At 38.5% G+C, this 23,207-nt stretch overlaps 1 protein-coding gene across 1 annotated transcript in view; it reads left to right on the top strand.

The window, feature by feature from the left end:
* Positions 1-22,039, top strand: part of LOC117294628 (protein FAM178B-like) — a 199,369-nt gene extending 177,330 nt beyond the window's left edge. Inside the window, exons 14-18 of the mRNA XM_033777124.1 lie at positions 301-419; positions 5,258-5,336; positions 14,321-14,461; positions 17,669-17,821; positions 20,187-22,039. Coding sequence (XP_033633015.1) covers positions 301-419; positions 5,258-5,336; positions 14,321-14,461; positions 17,669-17,821; positions 20,187-20,318 — 624 coding nt within the window. The 3' untranslated portion in view covers positions 20,319-22,039. The remainder of the gene's footprint in view (positions 1-300; positions 420-5,257; positions 5,337-14,320; positions 14,462-17,668; positions 17,822-20,186) is intronic.
* The last annotated feature ends 1,168 nt before the right edge of the window (positions 22,040-23,207 follow it).

Here is a 23,207-nt window from a genome sequence, read left to right as displayed (position 1 = left end):
ACTTACCATCCCTCAACCATAAGGCTCTAATGAAACCATTTTCTCCCTTAGAGGAACTATAAATATAGACGTTTCGAACAGTATACACTGCTCGTCTTTAGAAGAGGAGCAGAGAATACTTTTCGAAATGTCGAGACCAAACCGGCTCTTTTCAGAGCCACCACTCCTTCAAAAGAGTTTTTACCCATAGTTGTACCCGCAAGTTTACTATTAATATTTATATTTATAGTTCCTCTTATTCTCCAAACCATGCAAAGCTTCAAAAACAATTTACATTTTCTTCCTATTTTTTTCCTTCAGGCAAGCGTTGTTTGTAAAATGCTTATCCGCTGCAGTGATCACCACCACAATTTAGTTTATTTGGCTCAACTGATACCAGCAAGTATACATCGTGGACGTGTGTTTCGTCGTTTATTGAGGTAACTGTCTTCCTGTACATGAATTAAAAAGGAAGCTAAACAATGCCTTTATGTTGATGTTTAGATTGTTTTGACATGTACTAAAAAAAACCATTGAAAAGGGATATAACAAGACATTGTTTCTAATGCCTGATGTCCCCCTTTGTATCAAAGCCATAGAGCTATATATATTGGCTAGAGCGCTAACTCCCCGTTATACACACACTAAGGTTTTGAAGCCGTCTGGGCGCATCCATGTTTATGTACAAACCAATAAAAAACTTGAAATTTTGTACGGCAATTGTACGGATATTTGAATGATAGTGCCACTGTTTTTTACTAATGGAACCAATAAATGAAGCAAAATGTGAAGGTTTAACAACGGCGCGTATACGTTTTTTTAATATGTCATTCGAGTCAAATTTACTGATTTTGTTTTTTATTCAATAGCTTGTGTTGGTGCTGCCCGCCTAAATTTGTTGCTGAAACTGGGCCACATTTCATAAAGCTGTCTATCGGTAACCATGTTGTTATAGTTATTATATTAGTATCATAGAAAAGAATGTGCTCATGAGATGCCATATTTTTTTATTAGAACAAACATTTAGGCAGGGCGGACGTATACGTCAATGAGCCTTTTTGAGGTATGGTGGATGTGATACGCGCGTCACACGCGGCGACTGATGCCACGCTCACCATGAATGTTGGTGGTCAATAGGTTTACGTGTAAACGCCGCGTCACCTAAAAAAATGCGCACTCCACTGAATAACGTTAGTTCTATTTCTATGGTCAATACGCACAAATTTACCCAAACCTCATAGTGTTGTAGCATTGAGTCCGCCATATCTCAAAATAGCTTATGGACAGTTGCGTACGTAAGTGCACACGTACGAATGAAAACAAATCGCGGCAATGTGTGTTCCCTTAAAATTAAAATCATTCCATTAGTCATGCACCACATCAAACATGTCTGCGCCCAGGGAGGTTTTAAAACGCAGAGCAAGTTAGCTCTCTAGTTAATATATATAGCTCTATGATCAAAGCGCACCATGAAAGGTGCTTGCCTGTGCACACTTTACCATGTCTACAATGCAATGTCCAGGTGGATATTACCGTTCGGTTCAGAGCAACAAAATGAGAGTGACTCCAAAGTTGTTGCAGTCGTAATAAACTGTCCGCTGTAAGCCGGTCCAAAAAAGATTGGGGAATATACAGATCATCAACGTCTAGTGGATTTAATAATTGTCATTGTTGTGAGTGCGTTTATAACTATTGCCAACATAGGGCTAGATAGCTCAGTCGGTATAGCGCCAGCACGTTAATCCGGAAGTCGTTGGTTCGAATCCCACTCTAGTCAATTCTTTGTTTAACCCCCAAAATCTTTTTAAAAAAATTACCCAGTCAGTTTTGTTATGGTTTATATTGATATAACTGTTTCCCTGATGTTTTGCCTCATTCAATCATAGCTTGTTTTGTCTTTGCTTTTTCTTTGCCTCGTGTCACTTTCTGTAGTTCATTGTACACATCTTCTTTTGGCCTTCTTTTTTTACTGTTTAGTTTGGAACAATAGATGACATGGTCAAATGTCACGGTCAGAGGACATGTATAATGCATGCCAATTTGTTCCAAACTGGCTTATGGTGGATGTTTTATACATGTTCTGAACAAGTTTATAGAAATTTTTGTAGAAATTATTTATTCACTTTAAAAAAGCATGCTATAAAGCATGCACATAGGCTTGCACCTAAAGTACTAAATGTACTATACTTCATTTCCGTCTTGCAAAGAGGGGCAGATGGTACTGAATTTGATGCTATAATAACTCCTTTAAGCAGGGGTTATTGTATAACCCTTCTTTACAATAATTGACAGACTGTGTCCATTGTATTTGGCTCATATACAATGGACAATCAATCGGAGCTGTCTGAGATTTCCAGCATTGCAGATTATCAGCAAGGGACCAAGGATTCACAGAGAATTTGTGATTCATATTTTCTTAAAAGAGAACAACAAATCCTGGTGCTTTTTATGAGAACCTTTGTTGTCTTTCCTTTTAGTCTAAGCTCCACAGTGCCAAAAAAGCTTTAAAACATTTTTACCCTACACTATTTGCTCCCTTCAATATTTTTATATGAAAATGTGTGGTAGGACAGGGCAATCATGAATCAGCAAACACTGGTCTATGATACAACGCAACGAAACACTCTCGGGAATCTTTCCGGATCCCCCCCTTCATTGCATACAGAAAAGACCAAAACATACAAGAAAAATCGATCAGAGCTAAACTAAACCAGAGTCCAACCAACTCAACTTCCGAACAGCTCAATCATACTTCACATGATTCAGGATTTAATGACGACCCCGTTGACACGCTTGACATCCTAGTTTCCCTACTAGAGGAACAATTCACCAATGGTCAGGAAGTCACTCCCACAAATTCACAACCTTCACCCTGAACCTAACGGCAAACACAACCCACAACCTTTCTCTCTTGAGAATGGAGACCTATAGATTCACCCACACCGCAACTGAAGAGTGCACGAAATTGAGGCACGAAAACATGTTATTGCTATAAAGGGGATCTGAAAAAAATATCCCCGCAGTCTCACCCCCACCTACACAAACCAATGATGCAACCGTCATAACGGCTTCCTCGGTCACCCCAAATATATCCACCCACCACACACCCTACGGTCACAGTAACCCAACTGACAGATATATATATTAAACTTACATGGGCCCCACCCATACACCTTGCAAACATTTATGGTTTGCAAACCTATGGTATCAAGTCAACAGTCTCATAATGTCACTGAATTGGACAGCGCCATCATTTATGTACCATTTATGTCTATACTCCGTACCCCTCCCTTGGGGTATTGTGGGTTGATGAGCAACTTTAAGCTACCTTCGCATACCACCCTTCTAGTGGGAGTGGTATCTTCAGGTTGTTTTGAGACTGAAGTACAGGTATGCAAATACCATTACATGACTTACCAACCATTGGTCCATGTCAACCACGACCAAAAGACATTACTTTATGTCCAATTACTTCACATTGTTCCGCCTTTTTAAGAACGAACATGACCTCCACATCAATAAACAAATATTGAAATAGACAGAGAAAAACAAATATTTGTACACAATCTTGATTCATGATCAACATGTCTTACCGCTCATTTTTATGTAAAAATATTCTGAAGTATATTTTTCACCACATTTTTCTGTTCAACCAAAACTATATTTAATTTTGATCCTGCCAAATTTGCCGTAAAATGGCGGCCATATTGAATTTTGAAATATTTAAAATGTAAAGTGTACAAACCTATAACTTTCAGCCAAATTTGGGCTGAATCGGTCTGTTAATTTTCTAATTATGTCAATGGGAGTTTTTTTTATATGGTTTCAGAAGGCGGCGGCCATTTTGTTTTTTGACCCAAAAATGCACTTTCGCCGGGTAAAAATTGTAAACACCACCCTGATTCATGTCCTACGGCACATTTTCATATACAAATATTGAGGGGAGCAAATAGTGTAGGGTTTTCTCAATTTTGGGGGTCTGGAGCTTGGACTATTTGTGAAGTTATTGTGACAACGATACTCTCAAAGCAAAACTATCACTCTGGAAACCTGAAAAGTTTCAACAAGTAATACTGTGCAGTGACACAGTAAAGAATTGAGTATAGAGTGGTTAAGCAAGGGAATAATAGGGTAGCTACTAGTTCTCTCACGGCCGTTTAAAACAGGCATGGTCCAATTGCTGCGACCATGCAAGGTTTTAAATGGCCGTGAAAGAACTAGTAGTTACCCTTTTATTCCCATTCATAAATACCTTTTTGTGGACACAATTGGTAATTGTCAAAGACTAGCCTTCACAGTTGGTATATCTCAACATAAGCATAAAAATAACAAACCTGTGAAAATTTGAGCTCAATCGGTCATCAAACTTGCGAGATAATAATGAAAGAAAAAAACACCCTTGTCACACGAAGTTGTGTGCGTTTAGATGGTTGAATTCGAGACCTCAAGTTCTAACTTGAGGTCTCGAAATCAAATTCGTGGAAAATTACTTCTTTCTCGAAAACTATGGCACCTCAGAGGGAGCCGTTTCTCACAATGTTTTATACCGTCAACCTCTCCCCATTACTCGTCACCAAGAAAGGTTTTTTGCTAATAATTATTTTGAGTAATTACCAATAGTGTCCACTGCCTTTAAAAGGCGTAATAAAGTAAAAACTCTGTAAAACTTATCCGTTTCCGAGTGCTTGAGCTCTGTATGTTTCCACCTCCATGGTATGTTCAGTATACATGTTACATGTACATGTACGACGTTCGTAGGCGTGTGTTTTCTGGTTCCGTTCGTGTGCATGCGCGTGTAGTCTTGGTGCATATTCGCTGGTTTTCCTTTCACACACAGCGCGGACAACTCACTGACAGCACCTGCATCGCCCGTAACAAGAAACACCTTGCATCAAGACTAGCGCGGAGTCTCCCGCTCACAATCGGTTATAAACACTGGTCATTATCAAAGGTTTAAACACCCCACGTGACGCGCTCTCCACCAATAGGAATAGCGACACTGTCTGAGGTATTTATGAATAAGGGTTAAACAAATAGTGGTCTGCCCTAAACACAATGTTTTATTGAGTGGCCAGTGAAGCTTTGCTAAAGCTTTGTGTCTCACCTTTTTTGCCAAAACCTTTGTATTGAGGTTTAGCTGATTTGTACTTATGCCTACTCTTTTGTTGAAAAGTTTGAAACAAGGACAAAAAGTATTTGAAAAACTAACTATAATTGGTACCTTGTACAAATTGATCCCAATACTTATGGTATGTTGTTTGCATTTTTGTTTGTAAAGCTATGCTGCTTTGAGGAAGCTAACAAGCCATAGTGAGAGTGTTGATCAACATTATGAAGGAGACTTTGGAGAACTAAAGGTAATGATTTTCATCCCTAAAACCTTTATTGGATTGACAAAATTACGTTTTTCTATCAGATGCTTATTTTTTAACACATATTGCTGAAACTTGCAGTGTATATATTGTAACGCGCCACGATCTAAAGACTTAACACAGAAAAACCTAAACACGGATTGAGACCCTAAGTCTGGCCCTATATTTCATTAAGAGGAATTATTAAAAGAAAGAGGATTGAAGTTCAAAATCTGATTCTGTTATTTTTGCTACCCGATCACAACTTACATTCGACAATATACAAAAGCTTGGAGATATTTTCCATTGTAAATAGATGTCTGAACTAGTGACAATCTGTGAGGCGGGAATACAAAAGCCGACTTTTCTAGTGGATCATCAAAACAGTATTCACTGTGTTCCCTGGGGATCCAGGGGCCATGCGGGGGCTGCGCATCAGATCCACTACCGACCCTCAAAACTGGGTTGATTCTCGCGCCCAAAGGCGACCTCAATTGACCATTTCGTAAAATTACACAAATTCTATACAAGCATCTCCAACTACAATTTCCAAAACTTTAAAATAAATTCCAAAGTTTTACTTCAAAATAAAAATGTTTTGTTTAATACAAGTGGCCTTACAACTCAATAATTTCCTGATTCAAAAGAAAACCAAAAGTGAAAATGTTGCTATCCATCTTGCAATGCATATTTTGCAACATTTATACTTGATACAAAAATATTGATTTTTTATTTGAAACCATTCACATTTAATCAATTTTCCGCAAGAAAAACGATGCTGAACTGATGTAGGGCAAAAATCGACCAATGAAAACATTTGTTACACGCTATATGGAAATTCAACAGCCAGTAGAAACACGTGTCTCTGAGACTGTGGCTTTCTCCCCATCAGACATTGGACGAACCAGACAACATGGTTGTTTTGACATGGACATATACAGTCACACACGTGTGTGGATTTGTTTTTTGGAGATGGTGACTTGGGATTTTATAAATAAGAAACTTTGGATTGGATAATTAAAGGAAATTTTCAGTTATGCTACTAATTGCATCATACACTTCCCGTCTTCCCCTATGACAAATATATCCTTGCCATATGTTCCCAGATATTCCCGATAATAAACCCAAATTTATTTATCGCATCCCGGCCCCATAGTGTCCGTATATAACTCGTAAATAAACGTCCCCCGTATGATATTTATACAGTAGTTTTATGCTAATCATGATCGCTGCAAAAGATAACTGTCCCCTGTCACTGCTATACTTTGACGCCCACTTGGAACGGAGCTTGCACGTAGCCTGAAACTTTTGTCAGATGTAAAGCTGGGAATAAAGAAAACCATTTCTAGAATTTACATGTTTTGGTCATGTAGGCCCAACCAAGATTGGAGGAAATGGTTTTAAGTTACACATCCACCCTTACTTTGCTTTTTAATTTGCAAAGGTAAAACCATTGTTAACCACCTGTGTTCCTCCGCGGTTCTGCGGACCTCACAATGGCTGACCGGGAGCCGCCGGAATATTCATGTTTATTGACATGTAAATGACATGTAAATTGACATGTAAATGAGCCGTCCTGGCGGTGGACCTGCCTGGTTGCTACGAGTTCTTTTGTTACAAAAATCAGCAGACTCCCGCAGAATGCATGACGCGGAATGGAATGGCTTGGAGGTTTTGACAAGGCGCCTAATGATAATAGCTCTTATATATATATTTGGTTTGCGGTAACACCATGTGTGTATCTACTTACCAGGTAGAGTTTGTTCTAAGAGAACTGTATTTCTTATTCTACTACCGTGGAGTAGATTTTCAGGTGTTTGGGAGACTTAGAAGATGGTTGGTATAATGCAATTTGGAAGAAACGATCATTGCTCTTTTAACATTACTACCCCTGTTCACTTGGCCATTTATTTAATTCCTTAAACTATCTCGGCTCCCAGGTCAGAGTTAAGTCTGTGTTGTCAAGTTTATACATCTAAGCGCACAAAGCTAAATCAATGTGAACCATCCCTTTCCTCCCTGGGTGAAGAGAAGCAAATATTGTTGAGTGAGTGTCTTGCTTAAGGACGCTAGTGTCATGACTGGGACTCAATTCCACACATGATACTTGGCCATCAGAACTTGAGTCCAATGCACTAAAACTGCTCAGTAATTACACACTGCTTTAACTTGATATCCACTTGGATTAATAATAAGGGATTCTGATAATTACCCTCGCCTCCGGCTCGGGTAGTTATCGCACCCATACTACAACCGGTTTTAAGCACATTTTTATTCCCACTCAAAAATACCTTTTAGGTCAAAAAACATCAAAACTTTTGGTCCTAAAGTAAAAAAGAAATTGCAAAAATTTAATTGTTCAATGATTTATTTCAACAAAACACCCCTCCAGCTATGAAATGGTAAGGCCCTCTTGTGAAAACTCTTTATAAGGAGATTGGTGTGCACGTCACGCGTATCGCGTGATGAGGCCCAGGTGTTACAGCCAGTGCTCTTGACCAATAGGAATGATAAACTGTCTTAAAAGCACAGGTGCAAGCTCGCGTATCACGCTCATGTTTAAACACTTGTTACTGGTGTTATATCTTCCGTTTAAAGACCCCCAAGTAATGCCCTCTCGACCAATCAGAATGGATAAACTGTCTTAGGTATTTATGAATATTGATGATAACCACAATCTGTTTCAACTTGTTTTTGTATGAAAACAATGCACTTACTCTACCTCCATGCTTGAACAAATCTGAAAACATTTCATTACACACTGATTATACAGGTAGGAGGTACAACTTCTTTTATAACCTTAAATAGCGGCTACAGGATAATCTCAATATTATAACTATTACCTTTTTTGTCCAAACAGACATCGTAGATACCGATTTATAACCATTGTACGCTTAAAATTTGCATTTGGTAATAAATAATTAAAGTCAAAAATGCACCTTTCCGCGCGTTTTTTTTAGCCGAGAGTCAAAAACGGCTTATTTATTATAATGACCCCTTGATGTCAGTGGCGATTTTCCCCTAATTGTGTTTGAACACAGTTCTCGAACACAGTTCTCCAGCTTTGGCAAACTGAGGGTGCTATTTTCCACATCAAATAGCCGCCAATGACATCAGGATTCCTTTGTTGCGCGGGTTTGTTTGACTTGACGTTTTTCAGAATTTTGGCTGGGAGTGTTTCGGGGAAAAAACATTTTTACCATGTTTCAACGTGTTTTCCATGGACCGCATCTATTACAAAAATGTAACAACTATATATTTCTGAGCATTAAGTAAACTTTGTATTTTTCTTTTGTACTTTTCTTCATTCAGGTCAGTTTTTGACCTGGCCCCTGTGTGTCTGCCGTGAATTTTTTCCTTTAATTATCTCTGTAATGACTTTGTAATTGCTTTTTATGATTTACTGGTGGTGACCAGGGCAACTCTATTGTTATGGAAAGGTTTGCGGTAACATCATGTAAAGACTCTCTCTATTGAGTTGGGGTGGTTCTGAAAAGAACCGTTGTTTCAAAACCAACAGTTCTTTTCAGAACCACCCCAACTCATTAGAGATAGTCATTACGTGATGTTACCGCAAACCTTTCCATATCGTATTTCCACCATGCAAAGTTTCAAATCCAACTGTATTGTTAGGAACTTTTTTTTGCTCCTGTGTTGGTCAACAGAGTATGACGAGGTACATGTACACTGTGAGAGCCCCGTTGATGGCAAGTTGGACCCTGCGTTCACTTTGACCCCTTGATACAAGGTGTTTCCTTAGCTCTGATGAGCGCCTCTTGTGCCTCTTGCGCCTCTGTGGAACAGATACGTCTAATACGTAAGGCCTGACTGTAAGCAATTGCCTTCTTACAGTGACTAGGGTGACAACTGTTGGAGAGAAGGTACTGGTGGGTGTCAGTGGGTTTACTGTAAACATCCGTGACAATGCCATTAGGGGATCTGGTTCTGGTAACATCTAGAAAATTCACACTTGTGAGAGAGTGTTCGGTAGCTGTCTTTGCCACCACACCAGATGGAGAAAATATCATCAATAAATCTCCACCAAACTAGTGGGCGGTTGGGGGCAGAGGACAGGAGTCTGTCCTCCAACTGAGACATAAATAGGTTAGCATATGAGGGTGCCATTTTGGTACCCATGGCAGTACCCAGCTTTGAAATTTTTCCGCCCCAGAAATGGACCCTGATATCCAGGATGTCACTGTAGTAAAGACAATGATATCCAGGATGTCACTGTAGTAAAGACAATGATATCCAGGATGTCACTGTAGTAAAGACAATGATATCCAGGATGTCACTGTAGTAAAGACAATGATATCCAGGATGTCACTGTAGTAAAGACGAAAGTGTTAGGCCGCAAGGGCTACCAGTACCTGTAGAAAAAGCCTGTCAGAAAATGAGAAATTCTTCAGCTTGAGAATGTGGCTGATTAATGATGTTCCTTAATATGTCTCACTGAGGGGCGGGATTGTTTACTAGCATTGAGGGCAGAGACACATGCTCATAGTAGATACGTGCGCTATATAAGACTTTGATAGTATTATTATTATTATTATTATTATTAATTCATTTTATCACAGCATGCAAAAGAAAGATCTCATTGTCCTTTGTGCAGGTAACTCCTCGAGCCGTGCTACGTCCCGTAGCCTTAGATCTCAAGGGTCTTTCTCAGGATCCTCGCTGTTCCCAAAAGCGCTGCCTTCTGTAACAGATCTACCCTCACATTTGTCCCTATTTCATCTAGATGTTTCCCCAGTGCTTTGGGAATGGTGCCAAGTGCTCCAACCACCACGGGGACTACTTTTACCTTTACCTGCCAAATCTTACGAAGTTACCTGGCCAGGTCCTGGTACTTCTCGATCTTTTCCATCTCCTTCGAAGCTACCCTTATATCACCTGGCACAGCTATGTCAATGAGATGACACATCTTCTTCGTCTTATCTAATAGCACAACATCCGGACGCCTATGTTGTATAACATGATCGGTCTGAATGTTAAAGTCCCATAGGATCTTGACCTGGTCGTTCTCTACAACTTTCTCCGGAACATGGTCGTACCATTTCGCAAGCACTTTGACACCATACTTCTTACACAGATCCCAGTGAATCACCTTGGCCAGCTTGTCATGTCTTCCTTTGTACTCCGTCTGGGCCATCTTACTGCATTCGCTAACAATATGAAATACAGTCTCCTCTGCTTTATTGCACATTCTACACATAGGAGAGACGTTGGCTTTCTCTATCCTTGCCTTCATTACATTTGTCCTCAGAGACTGGTCTTGCGCCGCAGTTTTCAAGCCCTCAGTTTCCTTCTTCAACTCTCCGCTCTTTAGCCAATTCCAGGAATTGTTGTAGGCCACTTCCTCAGTACACCTTAAGAACCTACCATAAAGTGGTTTGTTCTGCCAATCTTGGTGTCTTTCTTCTTTCCTTTCCCTCGTACTCCTTGGGCCCTACTTCGCCTGCTTTCAAGTATTTCTGCGCTACTTTCAACAAGTTCTCCTCAGTCCTCCTAATATGACAATGCAAACTCCTGCGCTCGATGTTGACACTGTCTGCCACACTCGGCAAACCCCTACCGCCCTCTGACCTCGGAGGATAAAGCCTTCTCACATTCGCCCGCGGATGAAACATGCCATTCATGGTCATCAGTTTTCTTGTTCTGCTGTCCATGACATCTAGATCTTCCTTAGTCCACTCGACCATACCCGCACTGTACCTCACCAGAGACACGGCCCATGTTTTAATTGCCTTAATCATGTTCCCCTTGTTCAGTTTAGACTTCAAACATTTCTTGACCCGTCTAATGTATTCTGCCCTCATCCTTACCATCCTTGACTCCTCATGAAGAACATGGTCCGATGGAGTACACCAAGATACCAGTAACTCTCCTCTTCATCCAAAGCCCTCATCTGTGCACCATCTGGCAGAGCGATGCCATTGGAATGTACCCTCTTTCCCCTCTTCATTGTCATTGAAGCACAAATTCTGACGGTCTGCACCAAAGAGTCGATCTCCGCCTCGTTCTTTGCAAACAACTGCAAGTCGTCTATAAAAAGCAGATGGTTTATCTTACACCCGTCTTTCTTCATTTCATAACCGGCACTTATCCTCAGAATCATTGACAGGGGCATCAGAGCAAGAACAAACAGCAGCGGAGACAGAGAATCACCTTGGAAAATACCTCTTCTTATACACACCTTGCCCAGACTATCATTGTTGGCAGTAAGATTGGTTTGCCATGCTCTCACCTAGCAGACGTTTTACTGCATCAGCCACTCCAACCATATCCAGGCATTCCTTTATCCATGTGTGCGATACCATGTCATACGCCTTCTTGTAGTCGATCCACGCTATCGCCAAGTTAAGTCTTTCTGCTCCTGCAGTCCTTCAGTACCGCCTTATCAATGATAAGTTGATCCTTCGTACCTCTGGACCGCTCCTTGCAACCTTTCTGCTCCTCCAGAAACAACTGCTGGTCATCCATTTGTCGATAAAGGTCCTCCGCTAACATACTGGTCAAAAGTTTATACATTACAGGTAAGCATGCGATTGGTCTAAGTTACTGGCAATGTTACCCTTCTTGACATCCTTCATAATCAGAACCGTTCTGGCCTCAGTCATCCAGCATGGGACCTTACCCTTTACTAAACAGTCCTGCAATTGTAGGGCCATACGCTCATGCAAGCTACGAAAGTTCTTCAACCATGGTTTGGACCCGAGGCTTTCCAATTTGGCACCTTTTTGTTACCTGTCTCTTTAATGTCATATACACATACTTTGTCTTCAGTTTGAGATAAACACGTACCTGTGACAGTTAAAAAGGTGTGTCTGAAACCCAAGGTACAATGAAGTAATAAGACAACACAAAAGAAAGAGGCGTAAAGCAGAAAAGAAGTGGATTGAGAGTGGTCTAGAAAGTGATCATGTTATTTTTAAGGCCGCTCAGAACTCAATCCTATTTCTGATGAATAATGCTCGTCAAGAATATGAAAATGTGTCCGTTCATGAAAGTAGAAGTCTGTAGTGGAATTGCCACCTCACATTGACACAGAGACCTTTGTGAATGATTTAGGTTCTTATTTTGACCAGAAAATTATGAAAAATCTGTGACAGAATTCATTCAGGTCTTGGTGAACAATGTAGTACTCGTAACGTACCAAGTGACAATTCCAATGCAGGACTTCAGCACATGTTTTGTCAGTTTAAATCTTTAGCAGAAAATGATGTTAAAAACTTGGTCATGAAGTCAAACAAGAAAACTTGCGGTTCTGATCCGATGCCCACCAAGTTTGTTGTTGATTGCCTTGATTTTGTATTGCCTGTTCTCACAAAAATAATCAATTTATCTCTGGGAAGTGGTTCGTTTCATTCGGATTGGAAATTAGCGCATGGTTAAGCCACTTCTGAAAAAGGCTGGCATGGACTTGCAATTTGAAAATTGATGACCGATTAGCATCTTGCAGTACGATTCTAAGCTGGTTGAAGGTGCAGTTGCAGATCAGATTCAACAACACCTTTCACTTCATAATTTATTACCATTAATGCAATCAGCATACAGACAGCATCATAGCACCGAAACAGCTTTGCTTAGAGTTAAGAACGATCTACTCATGGCTATGGATAAGCAACAAGTTACATTTCTAATTATGCTCGACATGAGTGCCGCCTTCGATTCCATTAAACATGAAATTCTCCTGAGCATCCTTCAAACTAATTTTGGGATATCTGATGTAGCTTTGTTATGGTTTGACTCTAACTTGAGTGGCAGAAGGCAAAAAATTGTTTGTTTCTGAGATACATTTTTTTTCTGAGTTGTTCATTTAATTTCCGAGTTGTTAATGTATTTTGCCGTCGATGTACGACACGCGCGAAGTATTGTTTAATTCTGTGTTGTGTTTTCATTTTGCATTTCCACATTTCGCTTTGTATGATTTCCGTTCTTTACTGTTTTATTAATAAAGTTCTTTTCTGTTTAGTTTTTACTGACAATTCTGAAAGACTTTATGAGAGGCTTTTCTTTTGACTTAGTCAGTAATATTTAATTTACGTTTTTTTTATCCTCATTTATTTTGAAATTTTTTATTTTCATGTTTTATCTTGCTGTTTAATATTGTAAAAAAATTAACCAATTTGAATAAAATAATGTATCTATACATCATATGAAAGGGCTTTACGTATTTCACAAAAACGGGTATGTTGGTGACCTCCTCTTGACCTTTTAACCTGTCTAAACTGGAAGTGCATGTAAAATGCTTTGAAAAGGCATGTCTTCTTGGACTTTTTGCTTTGTTAATTGTCCCAAGGCTTTTATTTTTTTTACTTCTGGAAGCCGAACACCTTGTTTTTGTTATGACAAAAACTTAAGTCTAGTTTTAAAAAAAAACAATTTTTTTTTTTAAATTTTTGTGTTTCATACTTTTGTTTTTAAAAATTGAAATAATATTTGCGTGTACATTGTAAATTAAGTTTTTTATTATTATTTTATATTTTAAAGTCTGTCTTTTTTGCCCCAATGGCCACCCATAGTCCGAAGCGTTATAACAGACCCTGTGCACAAAGAGAACTTAATCATCCATGGTGACGACAATCCATTGATCAGTAATCACCCTGTTGGGGCTTAGCGGGCCAATCAAACTCATTGTGTGTTACTCCTCCATGGTATGACCATGAGCAGAGTACGGTATCCTGCTAGTGTGTTACTCCTCCATGGTGTGACCATGAGCAGAGTACGGTATCCTGCTAGTGTGTTACTCCTCCATGGTGTGACCATGAGCAGAGTACGGTATCCTGCTAGTGTGTTACTCCTCCATGGTGTGACCATGAGCAGAGTACGGTATCCTGCTAGTGTGTTACTCCTCCATGGTGTGACCATGAGCAGAGTTCGGTATCCTGCTAGTAGTAACAAAACCTTGCTTAACCTGGCAAGCACAATTTCCCCTTTGTTTTTTTCAAAGTCAATTAATTTTAATCTCTTTTTTTTTTTACTTTTAGGTGAATGACTTGCTTCCTTTATTGTCAAAATTGAACCCGAAGAGCAGGTTGGAAGTTGATTATCAGCACCTACATAGTGTTATCACTCTAGTGGATCTAGCTGTTGGAAGCAATATTTATCTCCTCAAATCATCAGACAAGGTGAGTCTATTGTTAAAAAAAAATGTTGTTTGCCAAAAAAAGTAAATTCTACCAATTAAATGAAAGATATGCATAACTTATCTAATCAGTTTTATGAGTTTTCTAAATAGTCCGATTAAATAACATGACTAAAAGTTTTGTTATATGTACCTGCATATTACATCACAATACCCAAACATCGCCCTCACCGAGGTCAATGAAGTCCTATAGTCCATGGGCCAGAGGCCAAAATTTGACTTATTGGTACCACTTGAGGTGGCAAAATCTAAATACATTTTTTTGAAAGGTCCAAGTCTAGGGATGATAAATTGATGTGATAGCAATCCCAGGGTGGTAGCTTAGTGGTAGTATTGGCCACTCTTTAAGCCTAGTTACAGTGAGCTTATTATATAATGATATAACTTGGTCAAATTATTAGATAGATATAGGTTTTTAAAATGACGTCATGTTTAAATACATATAGCCTCCAGAGGGCGCTGTTTGGATATGTATATACTGTGCTAATATATCACAGAAGTTTTTTAGATGGCTAAATATTTGTTCAAACATTAAAATACTGTGTGTGTTCCCTGCGAACAAACCAAAGTTAACTGATGGTTTGATCTGTTTTAACTATTTACAGTTGAGTCTTCCATATTCTCTCTGGGTTATTCTCTCTGTCTTTGATCATAAATCACAAACAGCTTAGATTTTTAGATTTTAAAAATTTTTTTGCACCTTTAAGTCATCAATTGCTAACCGAACATGGTATAATCTGAATTAATTTTTTATTTATGCCAGATTGGGCAAATTGCTTTGACTACACAACAAATTTCAAATTCAGTTGAGAAATTTTGAAACTTTATTAAGGAAACAGCTCTGCATTTGTGCACAAATGCAATCATGTCTAGTTTATTAGCTGTTTCGTAGCGCAGCGAAACAGCTCTTGTTTTTGTTAAAGTTTTTTTCTTCTAGCTCTTGTTTTTTTTATATTTTAATTATTAATAAGGGAATAAAAGGGTAGCGACGAGTTTTTACATGGCCATTTAAAGCCAGCAGGGTCAAATTGCTGTGTGATAAAAGCACGGCACTTTTATCGCACGGCAATGACCCTGCAAGGTTTTAAACGGACGTGTCAGAACGAGTCACTACTCTTTAATTCCCATTCATAAATGCCCTTTTGTTAAAAAAACGTTAACAAAATACTATTACAGACACTGTGACAGTTGAAAAATCGAGGTTTTAAATATTTTTTTCAAAAACTTTGTGAAGAGTATGTTGCACGTGGGTTATGTGTATGCGCGCGCTGAGGAATATATTACGCTCGCGTGCTTAGAAATAGATAACGCACGCGCTTATTACATAGCTATGAATTGCGCCTTCAGCGTGATAATCTTGCGCGCCGACACGCGGAAGCCAGGCGGTGATAAACACAGGTCATTATTAACCGTTTAAACACCCCCACGTGACGCGCTCTCCACTAATAGGAGTAGAGATTAAACACCCCCACGTGATGCGCTCTCCACCAATAGGAGTAGAGAAACCTTCTGGGGTATTTATGAATTATTATTATTTTTAATTGTATGTTTCAGCCAAAACAAATTTGTATGCGTTATTTTGCAATGTTCCCAAGCACCAATTGCAATGAAACTTTCAGTGATGAAAGGTAATAAAAAGGTAATAAATAGTGCAATGGTGTTATGATGACATCATTACCTGTCGTGTGACGTCATCTTAAAGGGGATTAATTTTAAATATTTGAAAATCTATATCAAGTCAGCCGCAAGAGACCGTAGGTTTCTGTTTGCGGGATTGGGTGGGGATTAATTAGGTCTTCATTTTGTTTTGTGAGCGCGTGACCTCACATGACCTCTACTTCCGGTCGAAAACCGGAAATGGCCTTTAATTCAAAAATGGCAAAAGTTATGGAGTTGCTTTCAATGATGAAAGTGTTTGGCAAGGGTGGGCAGTTCAGAAAATATATCGATGACTTCACAAAATGCAACAGCGCCCTCTAGCAGTAGGTTGAAAGTTCTTCAAAGTGGACTTTTTGAAGATGTATGTGGTGAGGTTTTGTGTAATCACCTCAAATTACACACACGTTAACTGTCAGGCAGCCATCATATTTGTGAAGTTTCAGACCAATGACATCGTGTGGGGTCACGTGACGCAACATTAAAGGTTCACTTTTTGAAGTCGTATAACTCCCGAGGTATTTATGCGATCATGTTTAAACTTGGTAGGTTGTTAGATATTGGCAGGTTTCTTGTGAACTGTGAAATGACATCATGATGACGTCATCATATGATTTTTTAAGATTTTTTCATTTGTTGCACCTTTAATTTTTTAATTGCTAACTGAACATGGCATAATCTAAAAAAAAAATTTTTTAAACCAGGTTTGGATATACCTGCTTTGAGTAACAATAACATTTCAAATTGAGTTGAGAAAATTGGTAATGTAATTAACGAAACAGCTATGCATTTGTGCACAAATGCAATTTTGTCTACTTATTATTTTGTTTTGTTTGTATTTTTTTAGAACTGAAATTTAAAAGTACTAAAAAGTACTAATCAATGTTCCCATTGAGCGATTGCAATGAAACTTTCAGGTATAAAAGGTATTGATGTAATGGTCTGCATATTGTAATGATGTAATGATGACGTCATCACCGGTCACATGACATCATCTTGAAGGTGTTTTTTGTTTGTGGAATTGGGTAGGGGTACATTAGGTCACAAAACGAAACAGCGCCCTCTAGCGATAGGTTGAAAACTTTTCAAAATGGACTTTTTGAAGATGTGTGTGGTGAAGTTTTATGTACTCAATTCAAAATTTACACACATGTTGACTGTCAGGCAGCCATCATATGTGTAAAGTTTAGATCAATGACCTCATCGTGGGTCACGTGACGTGCGCTTTTTACATATAACTCCTGAAGCAATGATACGATCAAGTTGAAACTTTGTAGGTTGTTAGATATTGGCTAGTTCTTGTCAATCACATGATTTTTTAAGATTTTTTTATTTTTGCACCTTTTAGTCATAAGTTGCTTATTAACAAAAAATAGAATAGGCTGGATAGGTCATAATTATTTTCTTTGAATAAATTTTTTTTTTAAAAGTTTCAGTTGATTAATTTGAAAATGTTATTAACGAAACAGCCATGCATTCACAAATGCAATCATGTCTAGTTAAATCAAGTTCTTTACTCTTTGTTTTTTTTCAGGAATCCTTGGCAAGCCTGGTAATAAAGCTGCGAGATATGGCAGGAGATATCCGCGAGAGTCATAAACATTTGTGTCGCACTCAAGTCAAAGATATGATGATTCAAACAGCAAGCAAACTCACTTACTTTGAGCAAAATCTAACGACCAAACAGGTAATTAAACATTATTAACTCTCTTAATGTGTTACATTACGATCAAGTTCCTTTTGCTTTACTAATAAAAAATCATAAACCTATATCCACGTAAACTACTTTTAGAATCAGGGCCCAATTTCATAGAGCTGCTTAACGGACACACCTAGCAATTTTTTTATTAAATAGCCTTTTAAGCAAGGTTTTTTGGCTTAAAGTGGCAAGCAAGCAAGCAAGCAAAAAGGGTCCTGAAAGCCCAAAATTTTCTGCTTTTAAGCAGAACCGTGTTTATGCACAGCGCATAGTGCACACATTATTGCACATATTTTTGCAATCGCAGCTGTGTGTATTTTACGTGTGTTTGTATGGTAGTTGCAGCGAAGTAAACGAGCGGCTGAAATGCTTCAGATACAGTGTATCTTCTCCTTGTTTACTCTCAAGTCAGTGTTTTAACCGTTCAAGGGGCGCTATGAACCATTACAAATAACACATATCAGACAGAAAAGGTGATGACTTTTGTTATCGCCTCTCCGCATTTATTTCGCCTGCCTTTTTGTCAGCACCTTCTTTTTTGCTTAAGCAAACAATAAAAAATGTTGCGCCCGCAGTTTGTTTACATGCTTACATGTAAGCCAGCAATTGCTCGTGAAATAGTTTTACGCTTAAAGGATTCTGGTACTTTTTCAAATGTCCAGAGATTTACATTAAAATTACGTGGTTTGAAGATAATGAAAAAGCTTCCCTTCAAATATTACTAAGGTTCTGTAGTTTTTGAGAAATGAGTAAGACAAGTTATTTTTGTCTCAGTAAGACGAAAATTATTTTAGCATGTAAAAAACCCATTAACCAGTTATGTTATTGTATCATAAAAATAGCATAACTGGTTAATACGATTTTACATGCTAAACTGAGACTAAATTGGTTTGTTTTACTCATTTCTCAAAAACTGCAGCACCTCAGTAAGTAAATTTCAAGGAAAGTTTTATATCATTATCTTCAAACTGTGTAAGTTTAATGAAAATCTGTGGACATTGTGTTTTGTGTTAGGAAAAAGTACATAGACCCTTTAACCCCCCCAAAAAAGGTTAACCAATATAAGCAGCTCTATGAAATTGGGCCCGCGCATAGTGCAACATCATTACATCAGCAGGGAATTGCTTGTGTGTCTGCGTACTCCACATTTCTAGGTATTACTTACACAGCTAGTGCAGAGTTTCTTAAGTTAAGCAGAGAATGGTGACCGCAAGCTCTACTGGTGAGATCTTGATGTTTCCACCATGAACCGTTTTGTTTTGTTTTTGTAGTGACGCTGGGGGCTTACTACCACAACTGCCCCTGCAAGAATAAGACTGTCAGTTTCCGATAAATTACTTGTAACTACCCATCATCCAAAGACTTTATTTACCACATGGCTGTATTTATGCCAGCCTTTTCCTTGAGACCCGGCGCAAAGCTTGGATACTCCACCCATTTTACTCTTTTGCTGCTTCCATCAGCACTTGAAGCCTGTCCTTAATCTTTGCCTCCTCCTCCCTCAATTCTACACCATTCGCTTCGGCGCTACCCTCCTCTTCCTAAACTTCAGGCAACCCTGGCTGTTCCACCTTATCCTCACTATACGAACTAGCAGCAGTCGCCTCCTGCAGTACTTGGTGATCAACAATCTCCTTTTACTCTGTCACTTTGTACTACATCCTCTTCGTCTCCTCAATGTCCACAATTGGCAACCACTGGTTCCGTTTGATATAGTACTCATCTGGTCTGCAAGACGCTGCTCAAAACTATTCTAAAACTGACCTTTATCTTGCCATAGGCTTATCATTCTCCCCTTTGAAAGAGAACCTAATTCACTACCCTTTTGTCCAAAACAGTTGTTTAAAAGTACACATGTAATCAAATTACTGAGGGTATTTCATGTACATGTAGATGCTCTAAAGAAATGAAAGACAAGTTTACCAGTTTCTGTTTGTTTATTATCGATGGATTGTTTAGGATTGATTAGATTAGCAAGATTGATTAGCAAGGGTGAGTTGATCCACTCCCTCAAAAGAGATATTATTCACGGTTGTACCCCCAAGTTAGGAATTTACAGGTACTTCTGATTCCCCTAGTAAACAGTTTAGATTTCACCTCATAATTATTTTTCTATGACAGTGTACTCAAATGCATCCAGTATTTCCATTTAAATTCTTACAAGTTTTAGTAAAAGGTTAAGTTAAAGGTACAATTAGGATGGGACAGAGACTTGTATTTGCTCAAATCCAACTGTGCTGTCTTAATGTGTTTTCATGCCTGTGATGAAACAGCTGGGTTTGATTGAAAGCTGCAGCTGATATCTGTCATGTGTGTTTAATTAACCACATTATCATTTGTTTTACATTTACAGACGTATCTGCAAACTATTTTGAATTACGACCAATGTTTCAGTGAAGACCCTTCAAACACTGCCCATTGTGAGAGTAATCACCAGTTCGATAAAGACCTGGAAATAGAGGCTAGTGTCCCCAGCGACAGTTAGCAACAATCAAGGTGAATGTAGCAGAGAAGAACCCCAAGCTAATCTAATCATAGTAAGCAGTATTGCACACCAGACATCTTCAGAAAAGAAATCTTTTAATACATATTTTTGGTAATTCAGGAATATTCATTTAAACATAACATGAGATTTGCCAAGGGAAACCAAGTAATAGACTTTCAAGATGTTTTTTTTCTGGTTAAGGTTAATCCATATCATCCTTCTTCAAAAGTATACTGACTTTATGACTACAGCTGTACACAAACTAAATAAAATCTTCAGGTACTGTAATATTAGAACAAGAGGACTTGTCCATCATAAATGTTCACCTTTTTTAGAAAAGTGACCATAATGTATCTTTCAAAATAAATAAATAAATAAATAAATAAATAATTGATTAATTTTAAACTATAAGTTGTCTCAGACAATCTAAAGTTTCCTTAAGATAAACGCAACGATTTAATGCAATACCACTAACTCATTCACATTCACTTCACTTGTAAATTAATGCTACCTTAATCAGCATTTAGTTTCAGATCAGCAATCAGCAACAGATTTCATTGAAAAGTCAAATCAGATCATTCAGATTCAATCTTTTTCCTTGAAAAACAGAAACCTTTGAATTGAAGAGTTAATTGTGATTCGAAGTGAGTACATTGCTCTGTCAATTGAATTTAGAACAAAAATATGTTTGTTTAATGTAATTTTAAAATGTTTTGAGCACTGATGTGGATCCCCACTTTCTCACCAACATTTCGATTTGCAACAGACTTGTAGTCATTAATAAAGGGTACTGTATAACAAAAGATAGGGAAATTAATTCAGTCTAAACAAAAGCAAGAAGAACTAGACATTAGGCCTAAAAAAAATATATGTTGGATTGCCCTTTCACCTGAATTTTTGCTTGGGTCGGTCGGTCAAGATTTGTTTTCCTCTTTCAGATGTCAAAGAACGCCCAAAACTGCATAACCATTTCATGGCAGATCAGTTGTCAAACAAGCAAGGTATTAATCATCTTATACTGTACATCTCGTTTCAAGCTCTCTTTTTGCGTCTTTATTTTGGCAAATTCCTTCAAAAACAATTTCCAAGAGTCATTTCATTCACCATGTTTTTCGTCCGTTCAATAAACGAGCGATACCATATATGGGCATTACTGGTAACAGCGCCCTCTGTTGTTCAATGGAGTGTTAGACTGATTCCTTGTGAAATCATGACGTCGGATAAACAGGCGTGTGGTTTGATATGTGACACAGGCTCGCCCTATCCGTGCGTGTGAGGGAAATCGATCTACATTTGTACGTTGCATTTTTGTGAACGTTGAAACCACGACTGTTGCACTGGATAATTATTATTGTCGACCAAAAACAAATATTTGTGTCAAATCAACCATTTTGAAAGCATAAAATATTCATGAAATCAAAATTTGGAAATAAACAAAAAACGAAAATAAAAATAAATAAAAAACGCGACCAAAATTTTGCTACTTTTACGGTCGGTCGGGATAGGGCAATCCAACAATTTTTTTAGGCCTAAGGTATTTGTGCGCAAACACAAAGCTGTTCCGTGTTGTTTTGCTTCGATTAAGTGCTTCAAAGATGATAGTTGGTCTGATTTTTTGAAGAGTTGTGGTCTTTACCCAAGATGTCTGTAACTGAAAAAAAAAAAAAATTGAAAATTGTTGTGTAGTTCTTGAGATATGGTCCCACTCCCGGTTGACCCGAAAGTAAAGGTCAAAATGGGGTCACAGTTTTTCAAAATTCATATTTAATGCCTAAGGAGTCTATAACTGAAATAAAAAGTTTGAAATCGATTGTGTAATTCTTGAAGTATGGTCCAACTTCCGGTTGACCCAGAAGTAGGAGGTCAACATGGAGTCACTCTTTTTTCAAAGTTAATAATTAATGCCCTAAGGAGTCATTAGCTGATTTTTTTTTTAAATTGGTTGAATAGTTGAATAGTTTCCGGTTGACTTGGAAGTAGAGATCAACATGGGGTCATGGTTATTTCAAATTAAATATTTAATGCCTAAGGAGTCATAAAATAAAATTAAAAACGGTAGGGCCTAATGTAGTTATTGAGTTATGGCCCCACTTCCCTGAAGTAGAGGTCTACATGGGGTCACGGTTTAAAAAAAATAATATTTATTGCCCAAGTAGTCTTTACCTGAAAAAAAGTTTGAAATTGCTCAGGTAATTCTTGAGATATGTTACCACCTCTTTGCCACCTGATGACCAATACGTCGGAACACCTTATCAATGATATTGGTTAACTACAAATAAAGAAGTCTATTTCACTCTACTCACCGGTAGAGTCAAATTACTAATTTGCATATTCCCTATGCCGCGAGGCAATAATGCTAAGACTTTCACACACAATAGCGCCCTCCATCATCCTATCCACAATGCCCCACGACATACTTGCCACGGAGTCGTTCGTCCTCTTTTCTCTTAGCCGCGAGTGGGTAAGGACGTGATAAATCTGTGTCCAACAGTGATAAAATAAAAACGCCTTATCCTTTGCTAGGAACTTTTCATAAAGAGTAGAAGTTGTAGAGTTATAGTTGTTGTTGTAGAGAGTTTGAGAAATAAAATATTTTGATTTCTTTGAAATAAATTATGAGTAGTGTAATGAAATTGGGGAGGGCTTCGACTGTCAATACTGGGGTTATGTCCGTTCCCCCGGGACAGTCAGAGCTCTCGGAGGGCTGCGCTAGCGACACTCCGTCGCCTGGCTCGCAGCCCTTCAACCGGCCCCCGCAGCCTCAGTCGGCTGCGTCGGCCGGTGGACCTACCGACCAAAGAGGGGATGCTTCCCGCTCCCCCTCTTCGGTCAGCGTGCGTGGGTCAACCCAATCAAAGGTCAAACGCCCTGGCAAGGCCAAGAAAACCT

Source organism: Asterias rubens, chromosome 9 (assembly GCF_902459465.1).
Source record: "Asterias rubens chromosome 9, eAstRub1.3, whole genome shotgun sequence".
Taxonomy (NCBI): domain Eukaryota; kingdom Metazoa; phylum Echinodermata; class Asteroidea; order Forcipulatida; family Asteriidae; genus Asterias; species Asterias rubens.
Note: the sequence above shows the minus strand (reverse complement) of the source record. Positions and strands in the feature narration are given on the sequence as shown.